At 38.7% G+C, this 11,105-nt stretch overlaps 1 protein-coding gene across 5 annotated transcripts in view; it reads left to right on the top strand.

The window, feature by feature from the left end:
- LOC107587208 (Krueppel-like factor 5) overlaps window positions 1–9,354 on the top strand; it is a 23,596-nt gene extending 14,242 nt beyond the window's left edge. For all 5 annotated transcript variants that reach the window (XM_016274890.1, XM_016274887.1, XM_016274888.1 and 2 more), the window contains exon 4: window positions 8,053–9,354. In XM_016274890.1, the coding sequence (XP_016130376.1) occupies window positions 8,053–8,231 (179 nt within the window). In that variant the 3' untranslated portion in view covers window positions 8,232–9,354. The remainder of the gene's footprint in view (window positions 1–8,052) is intronic.
- The last annotated feature ends 1,751 nt before the right edge of the window (window positions 9,355–11,105 follow it).

An 11,105-nucleotide genomic window follows, 5' to 3' on the forward strand; every position in this document is an offset into this window, starting at 1 on the left:
GATGGCCCAGGGCAAGGTGCACTGCCAGCAACTCGAGGCAGTTGAAGTACCAGTACAGTTGGGGCCCTGTCCAAACCCCTGACACTGCAAGCCCAGTTGACCCGAAAGCCCAACAGGCTGAGGTGTGAAAGCACCAAATCCCTGTGCTCTCACAACTGATCCTGAGACTGAGCGAGTATGAGCGAATCGTCGAGGTAGTTGAGAATGCGAATGCCCTGTTCTCTAATGGGAACAAGGGCTGCCTCCGTAACTTTCGTAAAGACACGGGGTGACAGGGACAGCCCGAAGGGCAGGACCTTGTACTGGTATGCCCGCCCCTTCGAACGCAAACCGCAGGAATGGCCTGTGGCGCGGAAGGATCGAAACATGGAAGTACACGTCCTTCAGGTCGATCGCTGCGAACCAATCTTGGGGACGGATACACCTGAAGATGCATTTCTGCGTGAGCATCTTGAATGGGAGCCTGTGAAGGGCCCGGTCCATGACGCGCAGGTCCTTTCTTGGGTACAATGAAGTAAGGGCTGTAAAACCCCGACCTCATATCGGCTGGAGGGACCGGCTCTATCGCGTCCTTCGCCAGTAGGACTATGATCTCTGCAAGCAAGACAGGGGCATCTGCTGCTTTCACTGACGTAAAGTGGATGCCCCTGAACTTGGGAGGGCGCCGGGCGAACTGAATCGCATAGCCGAGAAGGCCGGTCTGGGACACGGGGACGTTTAAGAATCTTGTCTTGTCCGTCTCGCGCATGTAGGCCAGACACAGCCAGAGATGGCACTCCTGGACCACCATAGTGGACATCGCACGACCCAGAGACCGCGCCGTAACCTTCGTCGCTCGTAGCGCGAGGTCCGTCGTGGTGCGGAGTTCTTTGAGAACTTCCGGGTCATGACCACCCTCGTGCAAGTCCCTCAGTGCCGTGACCTGGTGCACTTGCAGTAATGCCGAAGCATGTAAGGCGGACGCAGCTTCTCCACAGGCCGTATAAGCAGTGTCGATCAAGGCCGACGAGTGCCTACAGGCCCGGGAGGGGAGCAACGGTTTGCCCCGCCAAGTGGTAGCGGCATGTGGACACAATTGCATCGCAACCGACCGCTCCACCTGGGGAACTCCTGCGTACCCCCGCGCTGGACCCCCATCGAGGGTGGTGAGGGAGGATGAGCCACTGGGCCGGTTTCTGGCAGTGAAAGGTGCTGTCCATGACCCAGCGATCTCATCATGCACCTCCGGGAAGGAAGGCACTGGGGTGGGGCCCTGAGAACCAGCGCGTGCCACCCTGAGAAACCAATCGTCCAACCTTGAGGGTTCGGGACGCGGTGGAAGATTCCACTCGAGCCCGACACTCTCGGCGGCCCGGGAAAGCATAGCCATCATTTCCGGGTCCGTCTTCGGCACTGCTGACCGCCCAGAGGGCGGCAACGCTGACGGATCTTCATCCCCGGAAAAGTCCGGCTCACCCTCCGATGCTGCAACCGACATCCGATCGTCGGGGGAGCCTCGGAAGAAACAGGTGGTACCCCCCGGGAGGGTCCAGCCTGCTCTTTTGAGAGCTCCACTGGTTTCGCAGTGCCGGCGGGTTTGGGTATCCCCGGAGGGGAATTCCTCACCGTGACCGTAAGACCAGTCCGCCCACCGCTAGAAAAAGCGTTTTGTTTTTCATGATGCTAAGAGGACCAGTGACCGCTCACACGCTACAAAGATTCAGGAGTGACATCCGAATATAAATGTAGCATTTATATGCGGATGTCACTATCATTGCAATGATAGTGATAACTATAACAATGGACAGGGCAAAAATGGCAAAATAGATGTAGTATATACAGGTGCATCTCAATAAATTAGAATGTCGTGGAAAAGTTCATTTATTTCAGTAATTCAACTCTAATTCAACAAAAATTGTGAAACTCGTGTATTAAATAAATTCAATGCACACAGACTGAAGTAGTTTAAGTCTTTGGTTCTTTTAATTGTGATGATTTTGGCTCACATTTAACAAAAACCCACCAATTCACTATCTCAACAAATTAGAATATGGTGACATGCCAATCAGCTAATCAACTCAAAACACCTGCAAAGGTTTCCTGAGCCTTCAAAATGGTCTCTCAGTTTGGTTCACTAGGCTACACAATCATGGGGAAGACTGCTGATCTGACAGTTGTCCAGAAGACAATAATTTACACCCTTCACAAGGAGGGTAAGCCACAAACATTCATTGCCAAAGAAGCTGGCTGTTCACAGAGTGCTGTATCCAAGCATGTTAACAAAGTTGAGTGGAAGGAAAAAGTGTGAAAAAAAAAGATGCACAACCAACCGAGAGAACCGCAGCCTTATGAGGATTGTCAAGCAAAATCGATTCAAGAATTTGAGTGAACTTCACAAGGAATGGACTGAGGCTGGGGTCAAGGCATCAAGAGCCACCACACACAGACGTGTCAAAGAATTTGGCTACAGTTGTCGTATTCCTATTGTTAAGCCACTCCTGAACCACAGACAACGTCAGAGGCGTCTTACCTGGGCTAAGGAGAAGAAGAACTGGACTGTTGCCCAGTGGTCCAAAGTCCTCCTTTCAGATGAGAGCAAGTTTTGTATTTCATTTGGAAACCAAGGTCCTAGAGTCTGGAGGAAGGGTGGAGAAGCTCATAGCACAAGTTGCTTGAAGTCCAGTGTTAAGTTTCCACAGTCTGTGATGATTTGGGGTGCAATGTCATCTGCTGGTGTTGGTCCATTGTGTTTTTTGAAAACCAACGTCACTGCACCCGTTTACCAAGAAATTTTGGAGCACTTCATGCTTCCTTCTGCTGACCAGCTTTTTGAAGATGCTGATTTCATTTTCCAGCAGGATTTTCCAGCACCAAAAGTCGGTTAAATGGCTATGGTGTTGGTGTGCTTGACTGGCCAGCAAACTCACCAGACCTGAACCCTATAGAAAATCTATGGGGTATTGTTAAGAGGAAAATGAGAAACAAGAGACCAAAAAATGCAGATGAGCTGAAGGCCACTGTCAAAGAAACCTGGGCTTCCATACCACCTCAGCAGTGCCACAAACTGATCACCTCCATGCCACGCTGAATTGAGGCAGTAATTAAAGCAAAAGGAGCCCCTACCAAGTATTGAGTACATGTAAAGTAAATGAACATACTTTCCAGAAGGCCAACAATTCACTAAAAATGTTTTTTTATTGGTCTTATGAAGTATTCTAATTTGTTGAGATAGTGAATTGGTGGGTTTTTGTTAAATGTGAGCCAAAATCATCACAATTAAAAGAACCAAAGACTTCAACTACTTCAGTCTGTGTGCATTGAATTTATTTAATACACGAGTTTCACAATTTGAATTGAATTACTGAAATAAATGAACTTTTCCACGACATTCTAATTTATTGAGATGCGCCTGTACATTAAGGCTAGAGCTCCCTCACTAATTTCAGAAGTCTCGGTGATTTGATTCTGGAACCAGGCCTGCCTGTATCTGGAGAAGTGAGAGAAATTATAATTTTATATAAATTATATTTATATATTTACCATATTAAAGCCTCCTTTATAGTGCTCTATCAAGATGTACTGTACGTGCTTTGAGCGACCATGCATGGTCCTCTCCGTTATGGTGACCCAGATAGTACACAAAATTAAGACAAAATTATACCCCAATATATAATTTCATGACGATAAAGTTTGTAGGATTCTGCAATGTAAATTTTTAAATCTTATTTTAAAGTAGGCCTAATGTATTAGGTCTCTGCATTGTTTCAGGGACGGCTCAAGTTCTCAACTGAACGTGCAGGAAAAGCATTACTTATCATTCGACCAAAGAAAACTTGTAAAATCTATACTTTTCTATATTTGTGCATTTTGAAAATGTTTATTAAAGGTGCAAAAGGTCAAACAAAAATTTGAAAATAAGTAAATATTTTACTTTTTCAGGCAGCATTTTGTGTGTACAGTTCTAATTTAAATTTTGGTTTTCAACATAGAATTTAAAAATACAACAACTGTTCTTTTTTCATTTTTTTTTAAACGAAAAATTAATGGACTCAAAAGTACATGGACATTTCACAATGCTAGTGATGATTTTTCAACTAATTGCTTTAAGGGCAATTGCTGCGTTTGTGAAAGCCCTGTAGTAATTGAACTTGTTTCCCACCTTCCTATAACAGAATCCACTGATATAGAGCTTTCGATGGTGATTTTATGGGTATTCATGCAAGTTTGTGGTGATTATTAGCGATTGTTATTGATTAGTATTCTTAATAGATTTAAGTGAATCTGGTTAATACTGATTGTTGTTTTTAATATTGTTATGATGGTGAAATAGGTGATTAACAAAATGCAACTTCCACATTTTTGTCTTTATAGTGTGTGTGTGTGTGTGTGTGTGTGTGTGTGTGTGTGTGTGTGTGTGTGTGTGTGTGAGAGAGAGAGAGAGTGTGCGCGTGTGCAGTAAAATGCTTAAGCGATAACAGGTTAGCCATTGCACAACCTCCAACTAACCAAGTAATATCTCTGTTGTTTGAACTTGTTGGCCCTTAAACATAGATTCCACAAGCTGAAGTGTTTGATGGGGGCATTAATTTAAAACCCTGAGCTATTGGAGACCTTCGTCAGATTGTTAAAAGGACATCTCATTTTCAATTCTGTTTCACATATAGATAAAGGGGGAGGGATGAGCACTAAGCTAAAAGAGCCAGCTTTCGACACTATTCAAAGAGCCAGTCAAAGAGCTAAAATTGTGCTCTATTCAGTTATTTCTGAGAGCTGTGTAGTTTCTCTGTGGTGAAGTTAGTAGGTTGAACTGAAACATTGTGTTTCAAAACAATTATTGTTTGATGTTATGTGGTTAAACAACTTTTCTTGAAAACTACACTGTAAAAAATGACCGTGAATTTAACGGTAAAAGACTGTAAAAATGCTACAGTAAAAACCTGTTAAATGGTAAACGGTAAATTCCCCTACTATATACTTTGGAAAAACTGTTTTGGACATTACATATAATTTTACGGTAGCATACCATTTTTGGAAGTGAAAAAGACTGTATAATTTACAGTGAATAACTGTAAACTGACATTCCCAGAATTCCCTGCATTACATTTCAAATTTGATGGGGGTTTTTTTGTTGAAATAACTGTTTCTTCAAAAAATTTTCTTATCAGTTTTCTATATTAGGGTTGTATGTTACACCTAATGTTGTTAAATTAATGTTTATTGCATTATTTCAGTTTCATGTGTGTTACCACAATGGTGTTTGTGTGAATAACACTGTGCACCTTCTATATATGTTATTATTTAAAAGCTGCTTGTGATGGGCTTTGGTTCATCATGTGACTTGCATTTGGTGGTTATCAGTGTATTACAAAGGTACAAAACATATTTCAGTACTTTAATAGATTGGTATATTAACATTATATCAGTTAATGAAATTACGGTATTTAACTGTACATTTAAGTTAAAACCGTAAAACCTAAAATGTTGCTACCGTATTTTTTACGGTAAAATTCCGGCAACCACAGCTGCCGTTTTTTTACAGTACATTTTATGGATTTTTGTTTTTTTTACAGTGTAGTGTTTATTGGACTATAATTAAAAGTGTCCAAAGTGACAAATGAAAGTTAAAAATGTCTATAATCTTCATGAGAAGCAGAGACACATATTAATAAGAAATTAATATTTTTATTCAGCAATGATGCATTCAATTGATCAGAAGTAACATTAAAGACATTTAAAATGTTGCAAGTTATTTCTATTTGAAATAAATCCTGTTCTTTTGAGTTTTTTACTCATTAAAGAATCTTGAAAAAAATTGTTTCAGCAAAAATAAGCTGCTTGTCATTGTAACATTGATAATAAGAAAAAATGTTTCTTGAACACCAAATCAGAATGATTTATGAGGAATTATGTGACACTGAAGACCAGTAATGGCTGCTGAAAATGTAGCTTTGCATCACAGGAATAAATTACATTTAAAAATAAATTTAAATGGTGTTGTGAATATATGGATTTTTTTTTAAGAAACTCGTGGGCAGTAAGAAATATTTATGGATGGTAAAAATGATACTATTGGAAGGTGTGGTTTAAAAATAAAAAAGGCCCTTCTCAAAATAATTCAGGACATGCACAACAATATACCTGTACTAAATAAAGATTTATTTCAAGCATTGAACACAAACCTATTGTACATGAAAAGCGAGCAAACAAAAACACCTATTTACATCTATCAGTCAAACTCTCGCTGTCATGAAATATCATGAAACTTTCTCTTTTCCCTTCACTTTTTCTCTCCATCGTGCACAAACATACAGATACACACTATTACTGTACTGTATTTATGAATAGTGGTAGTTTCAAAAGTTTGGGGTCACATGAATGATCTGTTCACTCTGAACTTGGCTCGTCAGGATTCAGTGCTGTGGCAAACCTCACAATGTCAGATCTTATCAGAGTGTGTGAAGCACCATGTAAATGACTTCCGTGTTTACACATAGGAGTTGTATTACTCTCAAAACCACAAGCACACACACGTCTAATTCCTCTATAACTGCCATTTAAAAATGTCACGATACACAAGCTGGGCTTTGTATGACCCTGGCCTTTTGAAACGTCACCTTGGATTAAAATAATGACAGTCATTTATTTTTGGAAATTTTTCTATTTGCCAAACGTTTGGAATAATTCCGAATTTTTTCAGTTGTTTAAGTTTAAAGTGTTTTTTTTCCTATTTGAATATATTGTAAAATGTAATTTATTGCTGTGATGGCAAAGCTGAATTTTCAGCATCATTACTCCAATCTTCAGTGTCACATGATTCTTCAGAAATTATTCAAATATGCTGATTTGCTGCTCAAGAAATTTTATCAATGTTGAAAACAGTTTTTGATGCTTATTTTTTATGGAAACCATGGTACACTACCATTCAAAAGTTTGGGTTATGATTTTTTTTTTTTAAAAAGAAAGAAAGAAATTCATACTTTTATTGAACAAGGATGCATTACATCGATCAAAAGAGACAGTAAAGGCATTTATAATAGGAGAGAAAAAAGATATATTTCAAATAAATGCTGTTCAATGACCTTTCTATTCATCAAAGAATCCTGAAAAAAACTATGAAGGTTGCCACACTGTAAAAAATGACCGTGAATTTAACAGTAAAAGACTGTAAAAATGCTACAGTAAAAACCTGTTAAATGGTTAACGGTAAATTCCCCTACTATATACAGTGAAAAACTGTATTAAACATTACATGTATTGGACATTAATTTGACGGTAGTATACCGGTTTTGGAAGTAAAAAAAAGACTATAATTTACAGTGAATAACCAAAATTGACATTCCCAGAATTCCCTGCGTTACATTTCAAATTTGATATTTTTTTGTTGAAATAACTGTTTCTTCTTAGTTTTTTTCTTATCAGTTTTGTATATTAGGGTTGTGTGTTACACCTAATGTTGATAAATTAATGTTTATTGCATTGTTTCAAGTTTCAATGACACTGTGCACCTTCTGTACATGTTATTATTTAAAAGCTGCTTGTGATGGGCTTTGGTTCATCATGTGACTTTCTCATCACCACCTGCATTTGGTGGTTATTGGTGTATTACAAAGGTACAAAACAGATTTCAGTACTTCAATAGGTTGGTATATTAACATTATATCAGTTAATGAAATTACGGTATTTAACTGTAAATTTAAGTTAAAACCGTAAAACCTAAAACGTTGCTACCGTATTTTTTACGGTAAAATTCCGCTAACCACAGCTGCCGTTTTTTTTTACCGTAAATTTTACGGATTTTTTTTTTACAGTGCACAAAAATATTAAGCAGCAAAAAATAAATAAAAATGTCAACATTGATAAGAACAATTGTTGATAATTGAGTATCAAATCAGCATATTAGAATGATTTCTGAAGAATCATGTGACACTAAAGACTGAAGTAATGGCTGCTGAAACTTCAGCTTTGCCATCACAGGAATTAATTACATTGCAACAGAAAACCGATGCATAGAAAACTGTTTTTTAAAACTAAATCAACATGATCTAACTTTTGTTGTGATTTTTATCATAATAGGTGAGAAGCCATACCAGTGCAGCTGGGAAGGATGTGACTGGCGTTTTGCCCGCTCGGACGAACTGACACGGCATTTCCGCAAACACACCGGCGCAAAACCCTTCAAATGTGTTGCCTGCAGTCGCTGCTTCTCTCGTTCAGACCACCTGGCACTGCACATGAAGCGCCATCAAAACTAACAAACTTACTTTTTCAATTTTTATAGCAGTTTTATTGTTCTAAATATTTCACAGTCACTTATGTATGAAGATCAAACTAATGAAAACTTTGCCGTACCACCAGCACTCCAAACATTTAGATTGTCATGAAGAGGACTGGACATCACAACACCATAACAGCAAAGAGCTCCAACGGAATGTATTCTACTGTACATATGTTTTGTATGTGTGTATGTCTGTGGATTAATGTGAAAAGATGTTATGAATTTTATACTTGACCTCCATCCGCTTTGTCTAAATTTGAAAATGTTCCTTTGGGACTCCTAATAACTTGAAATGTAAAGTTTGATTCATTAATTCCAAGGTAATTTTGAACGACTGTAACTATTTATATGGAATTTCCCCCTCACGCAAAGTTGTTGGCTTTTAGGTAAAATGCTACAATAAAAAAAATAGTAACCCTAATGTTTGATGTTCTCACAGTTGTGTATCCATGGATACAGATCTTTACGAGACTGTGTTTAAAAAAAAAAAGCGCTCCGATCAGTCATCTGTTTGACATTTCGGCTCTTTGAATGACAGAAAAAAGGCTGATGAATGAGACGAATGAGCTCACAAAAGCATTTGAGCATGTGTGCCAAATTTCCAGAAGAATATTTGCTATTCACATGTATTTCACAAGACATTTGATTGTTTTTCATGAAATAAATGCAGCATTGTCACGTAAAATTTAAAATGAATGAAGAAAGCGCATCAATCCCTCACTTCTCCCAAGAACAATTTATTCATATTAGTTGTGTACATTGTAGCATTTGCCTTTTGTACTTCCCGTGAGGCCTGTCTAGTGACTGCAGTTTATAAATGCTTAAGTTCTCAAGTTCCTTTTATTTGTGTACATGTCCTTCACTTATGAGGGGAACTCTGATGGATCAAAAATACTGTACATACTGTAGTTAAAGTTAAACTACTTGTAAATATTTTACTCTTTGAAGATAATTGTTTTTATGAACAAATGGGATTTTTTTTGTCTTGACTGTAGGTGAATTGAGTTTGTAGATCTTGCGTAGGCCTACTAAATGATCAGTTTAACATTTTGTATGTACTTGTTTGAATACAGAATTTTGAAAATAAAAGAATAATTACATTTTGTGTTGTAGTTTCTAGTCATAGTGTTGCATGCTAGCATGCTTAGGTGCTAGGACTATGAATAAGGTCGTAAGAATGTCATTTGAATACCTGGTTAATACTTATGTGACGGAGACAGATATTTCCATGTTAGCCATGTTATATTTATAAGGAACAATGTTCTTGAAACTATATGCTAAGAAGGTGGCTTATATGCATCTATTCCTATTTCATATTCTAGGAGACAACTTAAATCTTACTTTTAAAACTAGTAAGGTATTTACCTTTTTTTTTCAAACCGTTGTAGTTAATTATTGTTCTAACCTTGACTTAATCACAACTGCAGAGGCAATAGGCTTAGGGGTAGCTATATAACGAATGGTTTTAAAATTGTTTAAGGTGCATAGCATGAAGGCAAACATGTTTCCCGAATTTCGCCAAATTTTCTATTAAACAATCACACCTGTTTTAAGCATTAACTTACTCCGATTATATTGCCCTGTTGAAAAATCCAGCATATGTTGGTTAGGTATGTTTTGACGCTGGGATGCTGGTTTAAGCTGGTCCTTTGCTGGTTTATGCTGGTCCTTTGCTGGTTTAAGCTGGTCCTTTGCTGGTTTAAGCTGGTCCTTTGCCAGCACATGGCCAGCAAAAGGACCAGCTTAAACCAGCATCCCAGTGTCAAAACATACCTAACCAGCATATGCTGTTTTTTTCAACAGGGTGTTAACCGTTGCATTGTTAAAACAGTGAGTCAGCTTTAAAAAAAAAATAATGGTATACTAATAGTACAATTGCAGTTAGCGAAGGACTAAAATTGGGTGGGGAACGCATTTTAGTTAAAATAGATAGGCTACTAATAATTAGAGTCTGACAAGATAATTTCTACTGCATGAGCCTACAATAAGCGACGTTGATTTATGGGGGGAACACCCATTTTACTATAGTAGCCTACAGCAGCTGTGAAAATGAAAATATGTAACCATGTAAAAAACAGTGAGCGCTACTGCTGTGAAGAAAAGTAAAGCTGTTGTTGAGAATTAGTTTAAAGCCTCACTCATTCCTGAGGTGTTAACTGTGCTTAGAGCAGCAGCGCGAATCCAGTTAAAACTTGCCCCTTATAGTCTACCGCTTGACAGAAATGGAGAGCGTCAGATAGTCTTTCACAGTCTTTTCAAATATTTCAGATGGGTTACATGTCAGCTGTCTGACATTTGTTGAAATTGCTGTAAAGAACGATCAATAAATGCGCATCGCTCGAAAACCCAAGTATAGGCTAAGCTTTGTAATTGTATCTCAGGGTCAGTGTTAATCATTATTGCACCAGTTGAGAAGTGAGTGTCATAAAGATTGTTTTGACCATAATTTACCCCCCCCCCCCAGACACTGGGGTAATATAATTTCAGGAACAAACAAAGTGCTAGCACCACTTAATATGAACTTTAAAGTCCTGACCGAGTTACAACGTTGGACTTTGACTATGGTTAGACCATGCCGGGCAATTTTATTGACAAAATTATCAAATATTTCACCATAATACATATTTACCTACTTGATGTAAGTGGAATGATAAGACTTTAAAAGAGAACACTGACTTTGTAGTAGTGCTTTGACATAAATTGTTAGACATGTAGGCCTGGTGGTGTACTAGAGGGCGCAACACGAAAGACCGCTGCTGCAGCTGAACCTGAAACAACAGCAGGGCGTCTCAGCACCGCCACATGGTTGCACAGCAGAGTTCTTCAAGACACTGAACACCGAATTGTTTTA

This window comes from Sinocyclocheilus grahami, unplaced genomic scaffold (assembly GCF_001515645.1).
Source record: "Sinocyclocheilus grahami isolate Dianchi unplaced genomic scaffold, SAMN03320097.WGS_v1.1 scaffold91.1, whole genome shotgun sequence".
In the NCBI taxonomy this organism is placed as follows: Eukaryota; Metazoa; Chordata; class Actinopteri; order Cypriniformes; family Cyprinidae; genus Sinocyclocheilus; species Sinocyclocheilus grahami.